The sequence below is a fragment of the Falco biarmicus genome, chromosome 3, assembly GCF_023638135.1.
Source record: "Falco biarmicus isolate bFalBia1 chromosome 3, bFalBia1.pri, whole genome shotgun sequence".
NCBI lineage: Eukaryota > Metazoa > Chordata > Aves > Falconiformes > Falconidae > Falco > Falco biarmicus.
The window spans coordinates 29,914,678-29,937,835 of NC_079290.1; the positions used below are offsets into that span (position 1 = coordinate 29,914,678).

The following is a 23,158-nucleotide window of genomic DNA, read 5'->3' on the forward strand; positions in this document are numbered from 1 at the left end:
AGGTACTGCAGATGCAGAATGTCTCAGAGACAGCAGCAAAAAAATAAACAGAACCAGTTTTGGATTCCTCCATGGTAAAGATGTTTAAATATTGTCAACTAGGGGTTAGCAGTATTAGAAAGCGGAAGCAAACCCCAGTAAAAAGAGCACAAGCATGCTGGGGACTGAAGAATTGTCAAGCAAATTACAGGAAACCCTGGCCAATTACTATGGGATGATCCTATATATCATCTGCATTGTTTCAATACTCTGTTTCACTTAATTTGACATTAAATCAATGTATTCCATATGACAGGAATGGTCTGGGGTCTTCCTGTTCTTGCCTGACTAGAGAAAATAGCCAGTGTAAAAGTTTTTATTATCTGAAATTATTTCTGACCTTTTTACTGTTATTACAAATACTTCTTTTTTTTTTCTTTTTTTTTTTCCAGTATAAAGCAAAAAATCTGTTATTGCAGCAATAATCCCACCACAGGATTATAAACTTCACTGGTTTTGTTCTTGGAGCTCACTTGGCTCTGGGTAGGGCTGCTGCCTGGCAAACAACCAGTTGTCACCTTTTTTTTGTTTTTTTTTTAAACTGGTTGGGTGAAGTGCTGACATCCATTATCTCCTTCACCAGCAGAAGAGATTCCAGTCTGGCCAGCAGAGATGAGCAAAGAAAGTGACTGAAAGGAAGACAAGAGGCAGTAACATGTAGAGGAGCAGGAGTCAGATCCTCAGCATGCCAGGGACAAGGCTGGCAGGACTAAAGAGTTCCCTTTGGAGCTTTCTCCTTCCCATGTAGTCACACATGACACTGATGTGGAGAACATGTTTTGATAGTGTCTAACTAATATTTTTACTTTGTAGGTTCTACATAGCAGTTTTTTCACAAACCTAGTGCGTGCAATTTAAAGTTCCAGCACTGATTGGATTTGCATGTGTGTCTCACTCTGAGTGAGTCATATTTTTGTGACTCACTTGCACTGATGACCTTCCAAAAGCCTCTTATCCTTTTGAGCTGCCCTGTGCTTCCACCCTCTCCAGAGCTGTCACACATGAGCTGTGTTTTTCAGGCTGCCACATGACTCACTGATGGCTCGCTTGCAGATCAGGAAGAGGTTTTTCCACCAGGGCCAAGCTGGCTGAAATTCAGTAGGTTTGCTTCCTCTTCTTTACAGCATCTTACAGACCCTGGATGACTTGGAGATGTTGCAGACTTTAACAATACTTTTGACCATCAAACAGGGAGAGCAAAAGGCTTCTGAAGTGAGCTGAGTCCCAAGGGAAGGTTAGACTGGCTCTATAGCCCAAGCTGTGGGCTATGTAAACCTGCCCCAGGCTACTGAAACAAGCGGAGTAAAGGCATGTACATGGAGAACTGCAACTTTTCCAGAACTAAAAAAAATGCCATTGTTAATTATAAATCGTAATAAGTAGTTCAATAACTTTCAATGCTCAGATACTATGTGCTGAGAAAGGCAGAAGAGCTAGTACAGAACAGAGAGTGAATACAGCACACTTCTGTGGGGACACAGCCCTTCTTTGTAAGAAACCTTTTACATGAAGCTACCTGTTTGCAAACTAATTTCTATACTACTTCTCCCAGAATCCAAACTGAGGGAAGCCCCACTTCAGATAATACAGTCTTATCTGGGAGAAGCTAGCAAGAGATTTATTTCTGAATGCTTCTATTCCACCACACGTGGTGAATAAAAACACATTAAACTCCACAATGAACCCCTCCAGCTCTTCCAGCTCTGAGCCATAGCTCTGACCAGCCCTGCTCCTGCATGCAGGGGCTGTCTCCCAGTGGGTGAGGTCTGCTCCAGCCCTTGATATAAAGAGGTCATCAGCCAGCACACATCAAGTAATTGGCCCCAAGACACTGACCCACATATGGCTGAGAGCGGTGGCAGCTCCGAGCACGTCCTGCTCCAAGTGCTTTGGACATGTGCTGCTGGCCTGCAAATTGTGAGTCATGGAAACTTGTTTTCCTCAGCCTGTAACTTCTTTAAACTTGTTCCTAATCATTGTTTTCTACTGACGCTGCTACGCTGTTAAACAGGATTGCTGATTCGGTTACCGTGGTTTTTTCCTGAAAAACTTGGCTGAGGCTTCAAATACCGCTTTAAAATGTGGGGCTGGACATACGGTATATAAATATATTGATTTTTCTCTCAGGACATGAACGCTCACATTTGGAATAGGTCCTGCACAAAAGGCATGAGGTGGCTTCAGCCTATGCCCCCTCCGCGGCACTCCTGCACAGCGCAGCACAGCCTGCTGGCAGACCCCCTTGGGCGGGCAGCACCAAGCAGCCCCCACGTGAAAGGACGGGTGCGCAAGAAGGGCTGAGTGTGGAAACAGGCACTGTGCCTGCTTCTAGCAGCTTTCAGCCTTCCCCTTTGAATGGTGGGAAATTACTTCAGCCCCTAAGGAACTGAAACCCACAAAACTCTGCAGCCCTGCCTCTCGCTGCTGTTACTGCACGTGCGCTTGTTAAGCGGCATAACGGCAGCAGCGCGCCGCATGACTCCTGCTCATCAGGCACGTGCCCAACCAGCGGTCTGACCAGCATCTTTGTGGAAATTAGAGGCTGTTGTACCCTGTTGTTTCTTGTAACACAGCATGGAAAAGTCTGTGCCGATCTGGGTCACAGCAGCCCTCTGGGCAGCTCCCTCTCTGGCAGCAAGTGCAGGGTGAATGCCGCAGAGCCACCTCGGGTTAGGAGCTGTCTGCACCGAGTCCTGTTTTACTCTCCAGCTGCTTTGAATTTTCTATTTACAGAGCTGGGTTGGTCTTCAGTAACTGTTGAAAATCAGATAAAGATTTCTACACACACTGGAATTTATATGAAGATTTCAGGGGGATGCTAATGGCAGACAAGTTGGCCACATGTATTTCATATGTTGGTGCCACAGATGTGTGGATGAAATCTGCAGTTAAATCAATCTCAGCACACTAGAAAGTGTATCTTTTGAGTATTTTATAGTCAAAGAGGCTGTACAAGAACTATTGCTTATAATTGCAGAGAAATGCTGTGATTGAAAAGAATTAATGATGTCAAACCAAACCACTGGCTGGCATCACTTTAAATGGGGCCAGGACATCATCTGTTGGCTCCCAGGCACACAGACTGGGGTATGCAATTTAAAGCAAATGACCCCTGCTTTAGAGATGCTTGTCCCATAGGTAACCTGCCACCAGAAAGCCCAGTGCTGGAACCTGTCTCAGGCTCTTGTGGAATAGGTGTCAACCTCATGGCTCTGTGTTGGCCTTTCCTGGGACTGAGGATCAGAGCTTGGCTGCTGGGTCTGTGTTCATGGCCCTGACTGTGGCTCCATTGCCCCTGTAGGAAGGCAGCAGACACTGGGGTGATGCACTGCAGATCAGCGTTGCCCCTTGCCAGGAGGCATCCCCCTGGGCTGAGACATGAAATCTCTCGGGGTGAGCACAGAACTTCATTCTGCACCACCCTTCCCACCTGCTGAGGACACCAGAACCTGCAGAATGGTCTCATCTCCAGGCTGGACACCTTGTACACGCAGGTTATAGGCATATTATGGAGGCCAGGGTTAATACCCAATTTGCTGAAGAGCAGCCTGTCTCACTGAACTGAAATACCTTTTGGCTGCCCCCCTGGCAAGTACCTCTTCCTACCTCCTTTCCAGAAAAAGAAAGGCCAAAAAAGAAGAGAAGGAGAAGCTGTTCTCTGCTGCTGCAGAGTGTTTGGAGCAAACTGGGGGAAAGGTTTATTCTGGTTGTGTTTGTGCTCACCTGAGCCTCACTCACCTGAGCCTGGGGGACTTTGCCCAAGGTGGGGAGGGGGAGGCTGAAGCCTCAGCAGCTGGGGCTGGCCAGAGGAAACTGAGGCCCCACTCCCCAAACCAGCTGCAGAGGACAGTGTGACTCAAAAGCCACTGTGTTGGCTACATGCCATTTGAAGTGCTGTGTACAAGTACAGAAATACATTTGTGCTGCTGGATGTCCTTCCTCAGCTAGATAGCAAACACCTATGTTTCATGGTATGTAACTCCGGTTCAGTTTCCAGACAAACACAGTAAATGGAATAACACATTTTGGTCTACTCTGAAAAAAATTCTGAGTGAAACCACCTGAAATATCCATTAGCTGCTTCAGATCCAAGTAAATCCTAAGGACTAAAAAGACAAGTGCTTGTGTGTGGTTAGCTGGCTCGCTTTCTTCCAGCCGTCTCTTGCTCCCCTTCCCTTTTCAAAATCCCGCGACTGCAAAGCACAAAACCACAATATAATACCACTATATCTTGATTTCTGCTCAGTAATGTTTTCCTTTGCATGTAGCTTCACCCAAACCAAAACTGTCATGATGCCAAATGCTTCTGAGGAATTGTGATTCTGTTTCGTATTTCCCACCAGCTGAATGCACCTTTTCCTAATGTAGCTTTTCCTAGGTTACAATGTTTTGTTTTCTCTCCCTATTTCTAGTCAAACTCTAGAGGGAGAGGGAACTCAGGCATATTTTTATGCACAGTACCTTTTCAGTTTCAGTATATAAACGTGGTACCATCTGTTAAGTCTATCAGTGATAAAGTGAGATGCATCTGATAGTGTCCAGCTTTCTTTTCACGGAGCAGATTCCATAAATCTGCATAGCAGCTCTTCTGGAAACACAAGAAATGTGAATGAAAATGCTAACTGGAATTTAGCATGTGTTTCTGTGTGAGTCATTTTTTGTGACTCATTTGCACGATAATATGTTGCTAGAACGAGCATTATGTGAGCCACATATACTCTTGGAAAAAAAATGTGTTAGCCACTTTGAACCAAAATGGATCTTTTGCATTATTAATTTCATAGGTTTCTTTTTTCTGTAATAAGTATTTTTGTCATTCCACTTTCAGTTGCATTTTTTTCATAAGCTTGAGACTTCCTTGCCATACTCAGTCAATGAAATAACAGACCCATCTGGGGTAAAAATGAGATAATGGTTGCATCTGAGAAATATAGAGAGCGCATCCCTTGTGGTACTTGTCAGACCTATTTATTACGTTCATACATATTTCTTAAAGGTGCAAACAAAATCAACTGTACAGCTGTGAACATATAAAGCCAGAAGGCTAAGCTGTATTTCTAAATCACAGAAGAAAAGTGACTATGACTTCCAACAGCACCTTAAAATACCCTATCTGGTTTTTTTCAATTTTGAAGTAGCTTCAATAGTCTAATCCCCTCTTTTGTCACAATAAGTTTCCCTGTTCATGTTATCAAATGTGTTGCCTGGAAGCAACACCCCTGGTGTCACTGTGGCTTGTTGGGACTTCTCTAATCTAATGTAGAGAAAAAGCAAGAACTATTCTGAAATAAAACCCAACAAAAGAAATACAAGAATGGCAGCACTGCACTGTATGAAACTTGCAGAAGGGGGCAAGAAGGGGGCAAACACACCAGCATACTTTCCAAGAGGTCCAAGGCTCAGGAGACTAGTTGAGCCACAGATGGTTGTTTTTCATTCATTGATTTGTTTGATCTTATCCTGAGCTCCTTTTGGACTTCTGCTCCACACAGCAGTGGGGGCCTGACCTCGCTGGACCACAGACCTGGATGTGGTGGTTCCCACGAGCCTGTCCAGCTGTGCTGGGTGATGCTACATCTCACCTTCCTCTGGTACTGCCAACTCCAGCCCCCTTACCTGCGAGGTTGGTGTAACAGCAAATAAATCATCAGTCCCTGTGCCCTTTTGCTGCCTGCTGTGACAATCCTTTATGTTGCCCCTCCCAAGAGGGATCGTTGGGATCTATTTACCTGCTCTAAAACATCCTTTTTGAGATAGGGCACCAGAAGTGAATGCTTTTCCAGAGGCAGGAGGCATCAAAAAAGGCAAAGAAATATTTAGATTTCTGGCTTTCCTATTCCTTTCTTAATACTCTTAGCATTTGATTTATTTGTTTGACCAGAACTGAGCAGTAATATAGTATTTCCACAGGTGTATCTATTACAGCTACAAGATCCTTTTTTCAGGTGGTCATGTTGAGTTCAGAGCCCACTGCCGTGTCTGTGAAACAAGATTGTGCTGCTTCTGTGCCCAGTGCTTGGAATTTATCACCACTGAGTTTCTCTGCCATTTCATCACTCAGTACCATGACATCCTTCTGCAAAGCTTTCTTGGCTGATTGTTTTCCCTATTTTGAAAGATGTTGCAAAACCCCCGTTGTTGTTAGATTTCCTTCCTCTTCCCAGACCTTTTATGAATGTACCAAACAGCATGGGTGTCACTGTTGTAAAGACTGATAAATTGTCCTTACTTTCTATTTCCTAGCTACAGTCTGTGAGATGACCTTTTCTCTTGTCCCCACACATCTCAGGGTGGTTTTTAAAGCCTTTGATGAGAGACTGCCAAACACCTTTTGAGAAACCAAGAAGTCTGTATCAACAGGCTCTCCTTTGCCCACTGGATGACCCACTCCAAAGGATTTATGCCTCATGAGTTCCCCTACAAGCACCATGCTTCCCCATTGTGCCCTACATGTTTGTGTGTTTGTCTATGAGATTTTGCACTTTTTTTTCATAATGTCTATCACTTTGCTCTGTATAACTGCCAGGCTGCCTGGTCTGTGGTTACCTAGATCTATTCTAAAACCAGGCCTCCCAGCAAGGGACATTCCACCCATGACCAGGAGTAGACTTTATGCACAGTAATGCTCTTACCTTAAAAGCCAAAATGATACTTATGAAAAGGAGGATAATCACAACCAGACAGGTAGGGTTCACGGACATAATCTCTTCCTTGTAGGGAAAATTCGTGGGCTGCATAAGCAAAAATAAGCAAAACACCGTATGTTAATCCCACAAGTCATTTAAGAGCCATTCAATTAGTGCACTCTATAATTAACAGCTTACAAAACTTTCTGTGATCTGCTAAACCAGGAGCTCTCTGCACCAACAACCAGTTTCAGTAAGTGTGGCTGGAAGAGGCACTGTGAAGACTCAGCTGCCAAACATTCCCCGGAGGGCTGAGGGATTTGCTTTTTGCTTTGTATGTAGTATGGGCTGTCTTTTCTTCTGTGCACATTGGGCTTCTACCTCCCACAAACCAGCAAAGGACATCTCTCTGGCATCTTTGCAGCAGGAAACCTGCCATCCTGAGCAATGGCAGGCAAGTCCTTTACTTATTAAGTAATCATTACGCTGGCACTGGTTGCCAAAGACCAGTGGCAGCTCCTTCCAGAAAGTCAAAGCAGGAAAAGCTGGACAGCATGATCCTTTCACCAAAATATTTGATCAAAAAACACTGGGTCTATTCTGCTCCATCTTATTTGGACTACTACTCCAGAAGCACTTGCTAGTGCTGCTGTCTGAGCGCGTGCCCCATGGAGGCATGGGTCCTACAGAGAGGCAATGCCATGATTTCAAACTGAAATGTGCTCCAGGTCCTTCTGTTATCTCAGACATGAAATAGAGGTGACAAAATCAATCTTCCTACTTAGCATAGGCTCCAGTGATTTACAGCTGTGAGGCACTTTAGGATCAGTGACTGAAAAACAACCTCTAAAAATGTTTTACTGTATTTGTTATCGCTTAAAGAAAACACACCCTTTAAAATTAACATTCCAAATCGTTTTGCAGTATTGCAAGGCACAAGTTCCTGTTTCAGTTAGAATAAAACGCTGTTCACAGACAGAGCTGTTCTCCACAAAAGGCAGCTCTTCTGCAACAGCAGCTCATTATAACTGAATGCATTAGCTCCTTCCACACACAACTTCCTTTTCCCTTACAGGTCTAATTACTTAACCAGGCCAGCTCTGCATCCTTGTCAGGACAATTTAGACCAAGCTATAGCTGTATTCTTGGTGATGATGGTGTAAATCCAGAGTAACTCCTTAATACCCTTTATATCAGCACTTGACCCAGTGCATCAGGAAATTAGCTTTTTTTTTGGACAGCTGCTAGTGAGAATAGCTCTTTATTTAGCCCTTCCATGAACTGTTCAGATTGGTTAACATCAACCGCAGTTGTAACCGTTAGCAGATAAATGTTACATAAGCACATTTTCCGCTTCTTCAGAGCAATCTTTCTGTTCCTGTACTGAATTTAATGGTTGAAGTTTTTATCACGTTATCTTCTTTGTCAAGGTACAGCTTTTGTAGGAAACTAGCTTGCTATAATTCAGGAAGTTGCTGCTTTTTTTTTTCCACAGAAGGTTATTGCTGAATATAGTGGATGCGGTCACTCAGAGACCAAGAAAGCAAGAGTATATGCCAAGAAAAGATGCACTGAAAAATAAACACAAACCTTATCTGCAGAAAATTTAAGTATTAGTGCCACAGCCTGCCCTCCTGCCTGCAGGAGGGAGGCCATGCACACGGGTAGAAAGTCCAGTCAGTTAAGAACAATTACAGTAAAACTGGCCCAAAACAATTTTTTTTGGTATTGACCTGCCATTAAAAAACCAGTCAAACTAGTCTGTGAATGTAATAAAAAACTCCTAGTGAGGTTTTGGTCCTCCTCCACTCTGGTTTTGGGTACAAGTCAGTGGTCAAAGACTGGATGACTGCATACTGACTTAACCAGAGGTCAGCTTAACTGGGGCTTGCATGTGGGCAAGAGAAGGGCAGGAAAATGACCAAGATAGTTCCCGCTACCTTGAAGAGCAGGAACATCTGCTGGAGCCATAAGCCCTGGCCAAGTCTGGGAGCTGCACGTGCTGTTGAGCAGTGCCTGGCCCTCCTTTACAGCAGCAGTGTTTCAGGTGAAAGGACAACAATTCAGCACTGAAAGCAGCAAGCCAGGAGAGCATGTGAGGAGCAAATGCTGTGGCTTGTCTCCTTCAGGCTCAGCTTTCCAGATCTCTGTCCTGAAGAGATGTGAGCTGTAAGTGAGCCCCAGAGAGGCAGTGGGTGCTGCACCCATGACGTGGTCACCTGTACCCACAGGTGCCCTGGAGATCTTGGTGTGGGGTGTGAAAATTGAAGCTGGCCCCTCCTGGAGCTTCCCGGCTTGCTGTGTGGGAGACAGAGCTTTCAGGTCTGTGATTAACATCCACGGAGCATCGGGACAGCAGAGAAGAAACTCCCTTTGTTTGCTAACCAGGCTGGTGGCACCTGCCAACCAGAAGAAGTTTAACGCTGGTTTGCCCAGGCTGGCCTACAGACAGCCTGATCTTGACTCACAACTACAAACCCCTTCAGTGCAGTGGGAAAAGCAATTTATAAAACCTGCTGCTTTTGGCAAAGAAGCAGGAAAGATGGTGGGAAGCATCTCAGCTGGCTCCAGGCTCACCTGGTGCAGGCACCATCATGGAGCTGGTGCCACCAGCAGGCCCTTGGGATCCTCCCATGGCAGCAGCTGCTCCCAAAATCTCATTCAATCCCATGGAAATGGGTACCAACAGTGCTTCAGATGAATCAAAGACCCATTGCCCTCCACTGAGTGCAGTGATAAACACCAATGTGGGTGTATGAGGTGGAAGGAGAAATCCTGCTCCTGTGCTGGGAATTTGCTCTCCTGTGGGGACACCCTGCTACTGGGAAGACCCTGGACACCGGGCTCAGTGCTGCAACTTCTGGGAAAAGCTCAGTGTCAAATGTTGTACAAGGTTTGATGAAGCTGAGACTGGAATACGGCTGGATGGGAAAAATCAAGCCTGTCCCCAGAAATACAGAAGTAATTTTGCCGCAGGACATGATGAAATTTTCTGCAGAAACAAGAGGTAGTTGTAGTGGTGTGATACTGGCATGCTAAAGTCATAATTAAAGCATCATTTATAACCTTGTCATGGACATGGAGAGGGCTGCATGCATAATAATATACCTGGTAAACTTTTAATTTAAAAAAAATTACTGCTTATACATAGCAAAGTTCTGTTAAAAAGAACCTAAAACTGGGATGGAAAGTATATTTCTACTGTATTGATATTGTACAAAGGCACAGGAAGAATAAGAAGTCCAAGGCTGAATCCCTTTCTCATTCCCTCAGTCTGCTTGCATGACCTTTCACATTTTCCTTCCCCTTGGACCACAAAAAAATCCACTTTAAAAGATGGTCTGGATTCTCGTTCAACAGTTACAATCCTCTGACTAACAGAATCTTACAAAATTGAAAGAAAACAGCAATGTATCTGTAGAATTTTTAAAGCTCTACTATGAAGTTAGTAGTACTTCTTCTTTGGAATTATAAAGTGGCCTTACAGATGTCAGAAAGGATATTCCTTTTTTAAGCTTTAGTTTATAGGAAACATTTTTTCAGGTTTAACCTTTTTTATATTCTCTAGACATTTCCCCTAGGATTTAAAAGCTTGACTGATACCAGCTGAATTGTTAGACAGCAGCATTGCAGGTAGTGCCATAGTAAAGCTATTTAATATATTTTGACATTTTCTTCAGATGAATTGTAATTGTCCTGTACTTTAATAAAAAACAAGTTTGCATAATTCACTTGCAGACTAACCTGTTCTGGACCTCTGCTTCAACTCATTTTATATACTGTTATCAGATGACAGAAGATGAAGTGTTTAATTTGAAGGCTTTAGAAAGCCCATATACCAAAGATTTAGTGGGGTTAAAGAAATGTGCTTTAGGTCAAACTGCTTTAGACCACTACTGCTCCAAGTATCAAAAATATTTTTATTTTACACATGATGGATTTACTGTATGTGAAGGTTTTTGTTTTTCTAGTGACAGTGATAATGACCAAGATGTCCAACAAAACCCTTAGAAAGTTTTATCACATGGTCACCATAAAACATTTCAAATGCTAGATTTGTAACATCCACTTATTTTACACAACCTTTCATGCTGAGATGCTCTTGGAATTTATGGGAATTAAGTGGCATGCCTGTGTGCAACTGGGTATTTAAAGACGACAAAATGTTTCCAAAGATGCTTGTGCCTCTGAAAGAAGCAGCCAATGTAGGCTGACGTTACCAAATAACCTGTGAACACAATGTTCCATATTTTACAGTTACAACATTTTCAACTAGGGCTCTGCCTTCCCTATTTATTATTATTGCTAAAAGTACATGGAGGGTTTCATAGTAGCTTGCAACTCATCGCTGATGGACTGAAATCTGGCAGGTGCACACCACAGTGAATAGGTAACGTAATTCTAGATACTAGTATAGGGAAGTAGAAATGATTAAAAACATGGTGTTTTCAACTTAGAACATGAAAAAAGTGTTCTTCTGAGACTGCCAAATATATTCCAATACCTAATGCATACCTTCTTCCAGATATTCAATAATGGATTTGGAGAACAATTGGGATTTTTCATTTCTGTTATGGAGCTGTGCTCCCTAAAATATCATTCCCCAAATTTAAAGCATTTTTAGAGGAATAAAAACTGTAAGAATGCCAGGAAGAAACGCGACCCTTGCTTTCTGCCTACCTTGGCAAACCTCTGCAAAGGGGGTAAGGGTAAGATGCCTTTTTTGTATGTCTTATTTATGGGCTTATTTATAAATCATCAGGAGGGATCACACCTAACTGGCATGACTAGGTCTCACCTACAGGGACAAGGTTATTTACTGCAGTCAGTCTTGTCCTAAACACAGTGTTTGAGATGGCAAACCTTTCTGCCATGAGTGTGTTAAAAAGTAGGGAAACAAGACCATGGGTACAAGCCTGTTTAACAATATTTGAGCACTGGCACTGCATTGATGGCATTATTACTAAAAAATTTGAAAAGCTTGGGTTTAGTTTCATCTCATTGTGTGTCTGACTATCTTCACATCTCCCTTTTGTTTTTGCCCCCTTGGTGTATTTGCTCCGAATCAAGTGCAACAACCTTTTGACAACCGATGCAGCCCTGCCAGGTAAGAGTAAGAGGGTACAAATGCTGAGCCATTTGTGCTTAGGACCACAGCTAAGACACAGGAGGCACGAACAGCTTCAAAGTAGATGCAGAACAACTTCAAAGTAGATGCAGAACAGCCTCAAAACAGCTTCAAAACTTTGTTGAACAGGTGACATCAGTTGTACAAAATTCATCAGAGCTCTTGGTAGTTTTTGCCAATCACTGATCTCCACTGTGAATGTTAAAACAGAAATGACTCCTTGTTTCTAAATGAACTGAACTCGAACTAGCTTTTAGCTACTCATTATCAGTAGGCCTCACATTAATTTAAACAGCCCTTTAATACCTTTTCTCTGCATATGAAAACTCTAATGGCATCGCCTCTAGGTCTCCTTTCTCAGTAAATGAATCAGGAAAAGCTGATTGTCTCTCATCATTCTACAAGGTACCCATCTTCTATACAGTTTTTGGAGGAGCACTGTTCTTTACAACCAGACACTGTAAACAGGCAGATGAAACCCATGTCACCAACTGAGGCAGGAATTCTCCTTTCCCTTACTAATCATTGCTGTCGTCTTCTGTCCACAAATCCCATGAGTAGTTTTTACAAACAGCAAAAAAGACCCAGGTACTCTTGTTTTGGCACTTAGTTCCCTAGACTGCTTGCAGGGTCACTGCATCCCAAGTGAAATTGTCACACTGTATGCTCATCTGTATTCCTCAAGTATTTACATTTCTTTGCACTTAGTAACGTAGTACACATTAATGACTGAACTCAGGTTCTCAGTCCATCTAGCTCACTCTGATTAATGGCTCTGTCCTTAGTGCTATTTAATTCTTCATTGCTGTCCTGGCTTCAGCTGGGATAGAGTTAATTTTTTTCATAGTAGCTGGTACAGTGCTGTGTTTTGGATTTAGTATAAGAACAATGCTGATAGCACACTGCTGTTTCAGTTGTTGCTAAGTAGTGCTTACTCTGAATCAAAGACTCCTCAAGTTCCCCGTGCTCTGCCAGTGGGGAGGTGCACAAGGAGCCGGGAGGGAGCAGAGCCAGGGCAGCTGACCCGAACTAGCCACAGGGATGTTCCATACCATAGAACTCATGCTCAGTATATAAACTGGAGGGAGTTGGCCAGGGCCTGCTGATCGCTGCTGGGGGACTGGCTGGGCATCTGTCAGCAGGTGGTGGGTGATTGTTATCGGGCAACACTTGTATTTCTTGAGTTTTATTCCTCTCTCTCTTTTTGTTATCTCCCTATGATTAGTTTTACTACTACTACTACATTTTACTTTCTTTCCATGATTAAACTGTTCTTAACTCAACCCATGGGGTTTACCTTTTTCCTGACTCTACTCCCTATCCCACATGGGGAGTGGGGGGAGTGAGTGAGTGGCTATGTCGTACTTAGTTGCTGTCTGAGGTTAAACCACAACAATTAATGTCTGTGTCAGCCACAGGTTTTATTAGAAGTGATTTTGCTGGGAAAAAGTCGGGCAATGCAGGTTAGAGTCTTTCAGAGGATGACACAGAACAGCTAGATTAGGCTCCTGCTCGCAACCTCCTGCTAGAAGGCTCAATCCCTCTAGACAGCGAGCCTGTGGAAGCTCTCCCAAGGCTGGTGTTAGCCTTTGTGAAGAGCCTTTTGGGTACTAAGATTATTAATGGAAGTCAGGAAGAGCTTGAAATCTACTGCCGATTCCTGGAGACCTTCTTCTGCCCGAAATAGAAACTCACTGGCAGATGGTTGGCTTGACCACGACCCTTTGCAGTCTGCCAGCTAACCTCTCCTAATCCATTTGATACATCCTTTATTGATCTAGCGCTTTATTGTTGCTCTGAGCATCACGCTGCGAAGTCAAAAACCTCACGAAAGCCTATTATCTCCCTGCCCGTCTTTATTGACAAAGCCAGTAATCTTGTCAGTGAAAGAAAATGAGTTTGCCTGCAGGACTGATTTTCTGTGAAACCGTGCTGGCAGTCATTAATCATATTCCTCTAGTCTAATCCTTTATCAATTGACTCTCCTCTCAGCCCTTCTGTTATTATTCTGCTTGGTAGCAATGTCAGGCTAATCAGCCTATAATTATCCTGGAAATCCCCCTTGCCCTTTTGAGCACTGACAGTTTAGCACTCCTGAAGTCTCGCAACATTTCATTACCAGTCCAGAAAATGATTTACAACAGCAAGACGAAGATGTATGCAACCAGGGATTTCAATGCTCCAGAGCAGCAATGCAGCTCACAAAGTGCTCTGCTGCACCATCCCCAGCACCTTCCAAGGCTGGCTCCTTGTATTCTATGCTACAGAAGGGCCTATTACTTTTTTACCTGCAGGAACAACAGTGATGTTTTAGCAGACATTTTGAGAGAGTCAGATTCTCTTTGCCTTTCTAGTGAGCTGGCTCCAGATGTGACACCTGGCTTTCAGCAGAAGAGCAGGGGCTTTCTGGGGTGCAGCTCCCAGCCTGCTCCTGTCCCCGTCATGTTCTTGCACAGCAACCAAGACTGAGTAAAAACTGGTTATGACACATGCCCTGGGATAGGTGGGGGTGGGGGTGGGGTGGGGCAGGGGTAGCTCCTGCAGCCACACAGACACTTGTGCTGCTACAAGAGCAGGGCTGGCACTGAAGCAGAAGGGAGGAACTGCAGGTGAAGGCTCCAGCCAGTAGCATTGCCATCTTCTAGCACTCACCCAGCTATGGCTGTAATTCCCTCTTTTCCATTTGTATATCTGAGAACCTTTTGAATTATTTCTCTGCTTCTCTTCCAGTGTACCACCAGCTGCAAATGCAGATGGGTGTTAAATAAGGCAAAGGATAACAGGCCCCTGATGCATCCCAGCTCCCGCTGGCTTGACACATTGCCTCTTCCTGCAGATTTGTGTGGCTACTTATCTCCCTACTGTTCCTCATTACCTGTTATTTATACTGCCCTGTCTAGTTTTCCATCCACATACCAAAGTTCACAGCCAAGCTAATCTGTATTCAGGTTTCTCAAGGCAGATTTTCAGAGGCAGCTGCAGCGCTGGCTTCTCCAGAGCTCTGCAGCTCCACCTGACCCCCTCAGACATGGCATGTGGTCCTGTGATGAGACAGAGGCTGTTAGGCTCTTCTCCTTAGGTGGTTGCAGTCATCCCTTGTAAGCTTACACAATAGAGGCTACAGATGTTTGGTTAAAATAGACCATGTGAAGAAGGGAGCCTCTAATTGTCCCTAAGATAGAATCCAAAAATATTTTCTAGCAAAACCAAACCTACATTGAATCAAACTCCTGCCTAATGAAACATGTGTTAAAGCTACCAAATAAATTAAAAGAGGCGGCAAAACATCCTTGAAATAGCACAAAAAATAAGCCACTGGATATGAACACAATGACACTGAATCCAAAAGCAATTACTTATTATCTATGTCTTGCAATATGAGTCTCATTCTAAATTAAGTGCTGCTGAGAGCTTCCACAGCACTGCAAAACTCCAGAGCTCTGCAAAAATATTGTAATAAGTTAGTAAGGTAACCTTGGCCAGACTAGCAAGGACTGAGAGGACTTTTCAAGGATGGCACTGGAAGTCAACAGGAAACCATTGGCCAGAAATACCAAACAAACAGTGCACCTTCCACAGGTGTTTTTTTTCTCCCAAAGCCCCCAGGGACTTGTAAACATCAAGTAATTTACCAGCTGACGGAGGTAGTCCTGAATTGTGCTGGGATAGACAAGTACACTGATGGCAACCAGTGTGTTGAGAGCAAAGTCAAAGATCTGGTAACAGAAGAAAGGGATGATCCAAGCTGCATGTTGCTAAAAAGGAAATAAAATGAAACTCATCAGCCACAAGTTAAAACAGAAGGATGCCTGTCCTTCTGCGCTACAATCTAAGGAATAGTTGACACAGTGCAGTGTTAAATCGGCTTAAAGAAATATGACATTTAGCCGAAAGGGCTGTCCAAGCCAACGTGGCTGCTGAACTGCACTAATGTGTGGTGTCAGTCCCACAACTCACTGTACTAGGACATTTAGAAAGCACATACTTCCCCCGCCCCCCCCCCCCCCCCCCCCCCCCCCCCCCAATTAATAGGATTAATACTGGGACAGACCACAGGCTTGGGAGGTGAATGGGAAAGAATCCCCTTAACTTTTGTAGGTACAAGATGCAGTTCTCTGAACTCACGGTTTGCACAGGGCTTACTCCTGTTTGAAACTGTGGACAGCCAACACGACTGGGCAGTTTTCCTGCCTGCAGCACCCGGCCCTGCGATACCACTGATCTAAGCAATCAGTCCTGCTGGCTCTTTGACTTTTCTTTTCCCCCTCAAGTTCCAGCTAAACCAAAGTTGCTAGAAAGCAATTTTCTTAACGTTGTTTCTACAGAGTTGTATAGTTCACTTGATTCATATCATCACCAAATATAATGAATTACCTTATATGCGCCATATGTAGCCATTGCACAGATCAGAATCATAAGAAGAGAAATCGCTGTGGCAATGCACATATCTGGAAGAGAAACACATCAAAATGATTGCAGATCAATTCAGAGCTTGGTTCAGTTATTTTGCCATCTACCTTGCGCAGAACATCTCGAAGGGCAGGGTGGGATGTGGGTGGGGATGGGATTAGGTACATCATTCAGTCATTGCCAGAGGAAATTTGGCTTTTGTGGGAAACCTCTTAAATATAAGAATTACAGACAGTGATTAACGCTGCACAAGCCTCTGCAGCCTCTATGAGGCTGTGGAGATGCAATGAATGATTTCATTTTTCTGAGGATTTTAAAAAATCAGGAGCAGTCTTTACAAGAAGACTATTTTGCCAGTGATGATGACATCTGTAGTCAGAAAGCGTCTGCTTTTCTGCACTACAGATTGTTTTTGCACTAACAGCTGCTGTATACCATTGCTCACAAATGTCTAGAAACTCTGGAAAAGGAGAAATGAATTTTTAAAAGAAAAAGTCAGAGGGAGAGGCATCTTAGAGGAGAAATAACATCTTGGAATTTTTCATTTCAACCAAGAATACTCCAGAAATATACAGTTTATTAATGAAGATGTATAATTGTCAGGGAAGGTGAAGGAGTAAAGGAAGGAAAATACTCTTTAAGGTTTTGATTGGAGTAATTACAGGACTCCTATCTCTTTCTTCCACTGCGGCTCAGCTTTCAATTAACTTTTCATTAGATTTAAAACATTCCTAAGCCACAAACTGGCTGGAAGGAGATCCCGGGGAAAAAAATTACATATATTTGGTCTTTTCATATATACCTCCCTTGATACGATGACAGGCCACAGTCAGGACACCAGAAGTGCATTCTGGAACCTGACCTTGCAGTTTGGGAGTGCAACAGAACATTGCAACTGCTTTTCTGAGGCTAAGCCAGTGCACAAAGAGGAGAGAGGACATGAGGTATACAGGACATGACTTTAGAGATCCCACCTCTGTTGGTATCTGCTGTTTACATTGCTGTCAGCACGTGCATTTAAACTACCTGCCTCAATCAGACATTGGTGGACTTGAGACACAAATACAGGACAGTGTTCAGGCTGTTTACTACCCATCACTGCCTGACTCTGGAGGCATTCAGAGTGTGGAGATGCTTCCATTTGATCACAGAGTTGCCACAACATCTGACACCAGCACATGATGAGGACCATCCCACAGCATAGGACAGCCCCTCCACCTCCCTGGCTGCTTTAAAATGAGGTTCTGGGTAGGTGCTCTGGAGCCTTCATCAAAGTCCCTGAAAGGTAGTTGTGGACAGATCTCACCTATGACCACCAGGCAGCAGTGCATGTTCACCTGGGTCATGGCTAAAAAAGGAAGGACAGACTTGTCTATCTTGCCATTTTTTTCCAGCCTACCAGTACAATCATCCTTGAAGAAGACAAAGGAACCAGTCCTTGATCCTCTTTCACCTGAGGGAACACAAATCCTGCACTAGCACAGAGCTCCTGCCAGCACTAATCCAGAACCAGCAGAGAGGAACCTGAGACTTGTGAAGCTGGTGGGAAAGTGAGCAAGAGGAGGCTGTTGCTGGCTGATAAGGGCATCTCCAGAGGATGCTTATGTACGTTGGGCTACAGGCTTCTTAGGTACCGTGCCTATCAATGGCAGGATTAAGGACTTATGAACCTAGGTCTCCCCTTTCCTGGGACACTGCCTGTGTCCTGGGTTTCAGGACTCTTGCTCGCTCTCTCTCCCCCCAGAATTTTGTCCTTGTGATTGCATAGGGACTCAAATGCAATTGCAGGCTACTTCCTAATTTAATGGATGAGTCCCTTTGGCACTCAGAGAGGCACATTTAAACCACTGTAGGTTGATGAGGGCCTGGAGTCCAGATGTCCTTATTCACGGACAAGAGCAAATGCTTGAATCTTTGTCTTACTGTCAAAATAAGCAGGTCTGACCCAGGAGAGGCACCAGCACTCAGCGCTGAGGTTAGCTGCACCCTGTGCTCACTGCTTCCAACCTGGTGGCTTTATGCCCCTTGGCTTGCGGGTGCTTGGAAATGCCATTGGGAGGCAGCTGGGCTCCTTGCTCATAATTCAGGAGGGGATGACATCTCAGTGCACCCCAAATTGCTCTTCATACCAAATGGTTCTTCAGGCAACTCCTTCTCCTCTTTGTGTAGAGGATCTGGACATCCAGCAAGGGGTCCGAGCTGCATCGCCGTGACCAGTCTCCAGCTTTTTAGGAGCGGTGAGGCTGTGCTGTGCCTGTTAGAGGTGACTGAATTCTGCCCTCAAGAGGAAGCACCCACAAAAAAAACCTGTACTAATAAAAGGTACTACAGCCTCTTCAGACACTTTTAACTATGTGGTCATTTGGCTGCCCACATACATCCTGTGAAATCAAAACAATTTTGAATAGACCAGGTATAATTGAGGTAATGAAAGAAAAGGGGAGAACTGGAAATGGCTGCCCGTAGCCACTAACCTCAATTGAGGTAATTGCAAAAGAGGCTCTTAGATCAACATTTTTATTTTAACCATCAGCCTGAAGGCACTGATCACTTATTTAGTCTGTCCGTTCTTAATCCCAGTCACCAACTCACTGTATCCAAGGGGAAGCTGCTGTCATTGCCGTTTGCAGCAGATGCAACAGTCACAGGCTTCGCCTTGCTCATGACCACAGCAGTACTGGTTCACAGCCAGAGCCCAGCAAACTGCAATAAACTTGACATTGAAGCTCTGGTCTGACACACTCACGCTCCCTGTCTCCGGTGTCTCTCTAGCTGTGCTCCACTGTGCCAAGTCCTAGTTGGCTCAAGCTGGTTCTTTCTCATTTAAGGCTTCATTGGTTTTTTTGAGCTGTGTCAGCTTCAATTAATCAGAATGAAACTAGATATGTAGCACATTAAATGAGAAGCTAACAGGGGTGTGTGAATTTTTTTCCAGCCATGATGTACTTCCCGTGGCATTCATGGCTAGAAGGGCTGTACTTGGACCACTGCAGTGGTTACACAGCCTAGTGTCCTAGATGGCTTTTCGAGTTTTCTGCTTGGGTTTAAAGAAACCAGTTGGGTTTTTTTCCTCTTATAGCTTGCAGCGAGATCCTATCTTCCCACCATGCTGGGGAGCAGATGCTGCTGGGGCTGGGCAGAGCTCCTGGCATGGGGCAACTGCGTGCACGGCAAGGTCTGCAGCTGGAGCTCTTTCAAACACATCTCACAAGCATTTCCTTGCCTTCCCCTCTCCTCTTCCAGAGGAGGCTGGTGGTGGGTGCTGCAGGGACAGGGAGGAGCAGCCAGCAGGGCCAGTGCCTGAGCCTGGACTTGTGTGGAGTGATGGAGACCTCAAATCCTCCAGCTCATCACCTGCCCCAGCCTTGGAGTTTATTGCTGGCTCACAGCTACAACAGCTGGGGGCCAGAAAGCTGCTGATCAGCAGCCTGCAATCCTCGGGCAGTTTTGCCCACCTTCTTAGCCTTATTTATGCAGCAGCCTGGCCTCCTTACTGACAGCTAAGGATTACTGCCTCGCTCTCTCCTCCAAGCTTCTTGTGCAAGGTCAGTGCCACCACTGCCAGCTGCCATGCAGAACCCATGTGACAGTGGCACTTTCTCTCCAGCGAAGAAAAGAGGCCAATGAGAAGGGAAGAATTTGCTGCACTTTTGAGCCCAGCTGACTTGCTCTAGAGGAGAAAGCCAGAGGGGAAGATAGAGCCCTGAATATGCCACGTTGTGGCAAAGATCTAGTTTTCTCCCCTCCCTGTGGCAGGGGCTCATGCTGCTGGGTGGTGTTGATGGGCTGAGGCAGGAAGAATACCTGCTCTACCATCCCCATTTACCCCACAGCAGAAGTCCAAGCCTGCTGTCTGTAGGTTTCGCTATTATTTTTTTTCTGTTTGAATTAATCTTGTTAAGCCCTGGATACATGCCATGTTCAGCAGAGAGACCATCACGTTATCCTGCCCTGCCCTGAGCCCTCTCCTTGTCTCGCCTGCCCATCCCAGGGCAGGGACACTTTGGCCCAAGTTGCTGACATCAGTGTCAAAGTCCCCCTCAGTTTCTATAGGCCACACATAGGATTTCAGTCCTTCTTGTCATATGGCTTATGAAGTATCACACACATTCATGACACCGGGAAGGCAGTAAATAAAACCAAGCAACATGCACTGCTTGTCTGGACTGCTGACATGTCAGGACCATGGTCTGTGTATCTAAAGGAGCTGAGCAGCAGGCTCAGGTGGAAACCCTCTGGGAAGTCAAAATTATTTATAGGGCTTTTCCATCTCCTGCCCAGACATTATTAGTCTTTTAACAGCGGCAGTATTACATTGGGCAGCTCACACTTTTCTAATTTTTCCTAGTCCAGCTTCTAGTTCATGAAGTCCCTCAGGCCCTAAGGAAATAATAAAAAGAAAGATGACACTAAATGGGCTCAGCTGAGTATCCAGCACAGGAGGAAGCCCAGCATGTTCCCCAGCTCCCAGATGTGTTTCGGAAAGCCAGCCAAACCACATGCACTGGTGTCTTCCAGTAACTCCATCTGCCACATGGTGAGTCTTGGCAGACTTTCCCCACCACCACCCCTCATTTCCTTTTCTAGAATAGAAGGGAAAAGCACTAACCTACAGCTTTTTCTAAGTGCTCAGGTAAATCCTTTCTCTGCTTAATCAAACAGGCATTTTGGAGCCTCTGGCAACGCTCCAGGAACCACGCTAAATCCTGAAATTAAGGCTAAGCAGATGTGAGCTGAAGAACTGATGCTGCACTGGCATTTTCAAGCAGTTTGCACTAGACTGACTCTGGCTCTGCATGTGACAAGAGTTTTTCCCACTGCTGGAACTTAAAATGGAAAATTCTCCATAAACCAGGCCTGAGCACAGCCAGAAGTAAATATAAATACAAATACTGGGGGGATCCTGCTTTCTTGGATGTCAAGGCAAATTTGCCATTAACTTCAGGTTAGCCACATTTCCACTACTGTGACTCAGCTGATAAATTTATTTCCAGATTACATTCTCAGATCTTTTATGAAGGAGCCTATCTGAGGAAGGAGGAAAAGGGAGTGACAACTTTACATGCAAACTCTGTGTCTGCTTTTTTTGTTTGTTTGTTTGCTATTGATAGGAGTGTCAAAAGTAATAATGAGTAACGGCTACTAGTATTTCCATCATTATTATTTGTCAATACAATTACATATAGATAACAACTTTGGGACCTTCATTAGCATAAAAATGGATGTATCTTCCTGTATTTCATACACGTGGCTTCACATCTAAGGATTTCAGTACTTGCACCTAACCTGGGAAATATTTCTTAAAAAAAGACAAATAAAAGTAGGACAAGAGAAGAGCATGTAGAAGTTTGTCTGACGTTTTATCAGAAAACATTTCCTCATTTTTGAACGAATAGTCATACTTAAAGAAAAAAGAATAAATAAAAAAATCTCTGGCCAGCTATTTCCAGTAACTATAAAAGCCAGTAGCTTGATTCAACTGCCTTTACTCAGTAAAGGCATTAAACCAGAGGGAGTCAAAGAATAAAAGGAAACATTAATTCAAATATTCATTCGTAATTTAACTGCCTGTGAAATGTTCCCTTTACCAAATGGAAATGAGGGCGCTTGCCCCAGAAGCCATCCTAATACAGTCTTGCAGGGTTCACTTCAGAAGCCTCGATAAAAAAATATAGAAAATACAATTTTCAAGTGTAGATGGAAATCCCCAATGTACTTGATCTGACAGCTATTGCATTACAAAACAGAATTACAATTTAAAAGCCGTGGGCACTGGCAGGCCTCTGATGCTGGCTATATAAAACCACACTGACAGACAGTCATTACCAAGGTTAATCTCTGAGAATTAGGACAAGGCAGTCAGTTTTAATATGTCAGAATCAGCTAGGAGCCCATCTGTATCTACTATGGTCCTTACTTTCTTAAATCCAGTTATATAAAAAGAATTTTAGTTGGAAGTTGTAGGTGGTTTTACAACGAAGACACAATAAAGTAGCAATTGTCCCTTATTATTAATTAATTAAGATCCTCTAGGCATATCTGCACTAAAGACCTTGTGGAAATAAGCATCTCTTAACTGATACCCAGCAGCTCTAACACACCATGGGTACAACTATTTTTCTCCCATGTGGAGTATTCCTTTCCTACTGGTGTTTTTATTGACTTCAGCAGGAATGAGGAAAGGACTTAAGAGCCTTTTGCTGCAGATGGGTGAGATTCTGAGCAGCAAGACACCAAGTGTAACTAGCAGGAGACCTTGTTTCAGATTACTGTAAGAAATGCTGAACTTAACTATCTTGTGAGCAGAAAGGAAAATAAACAGACATTTTTTTCAAAATCACATTGAAGGAAAACCTTTCTAGATACAAATTAAATGGTTAAAGCAAATCAACAAATCAAACATTGCTAAATAAGTCCAAACAGTCATGGAAGAAAGAAACATTTGCAAAGGACAGGAGATATTTCCAGGAGACATAAATGGCCTGGCTCACCTTCCCTGCAACCATCTTGAAGATTTTCTATCATGCTCTTTGGTGAGTGAAGGAAGCAGCCCTGTGTAATCGCTAATATGCCTATAACTATAAAGCTAATATTTATATTTGCATCTATTACAAGATTTATTTCAAGACACAAATAGCAGTATGGATTCTTATGCATGTGTGGGCACTGTGGGACATGGTACTGGGAGGTGCAGAGACTCTGTATCTCCCCCTGTCTTGCAAAATCCTCCTGGGGCTTTCAGTATCATTCTCCAGGATAACATCTCCATGTCAAGGGTTGGCCCTGCCCCTGCCAAGGCAGGACACAGCAGAGCAGACTGATTACTAATAGGTAGCAGATAAGGTTACTACTAGGTAACCAGTTTGAACTGTGCCATGAATACACCTTTCATAATAAAAATGCATCTGTAAGATACCAAGCTGGAGCAATAATTAAAGGACAGTCATTACTGAAA

At 44.0% G+C, this 23,158-nt stretch overlaps 1 protein-coding gene across 1 annotated transcript in view; it reads right to left on the reverse strand.

Annotated features, from left to right (window-relative positions):
- LAPTM4B (lysosomal protein transmembrane 4 beta) overlaps nt 1-23,158 on the reverse strand; it is a 61,930-nt gene that overhangs the window by 21,671 nt on the left and 17,101 nt on the right. The window contains exons 3-5 of the mRNA XM_056332729.1: nt 16,168-16,241; nt 15,426-15,548; nt 6,672-6,770 (exon numbers count right to left, since the gene is read on the reverse strand). Coding sequence (XP_056188704.1) covers nt 6,672-6,770; nt 15,426-15,548; nt 16,168-16,241 — 296 coding nt within the window. The remainder of the gene's footprint in view (nt 1-6,671; nt 6,771-15,425; nt 15,549-16,167; nt 16,242-23,158) is intronic.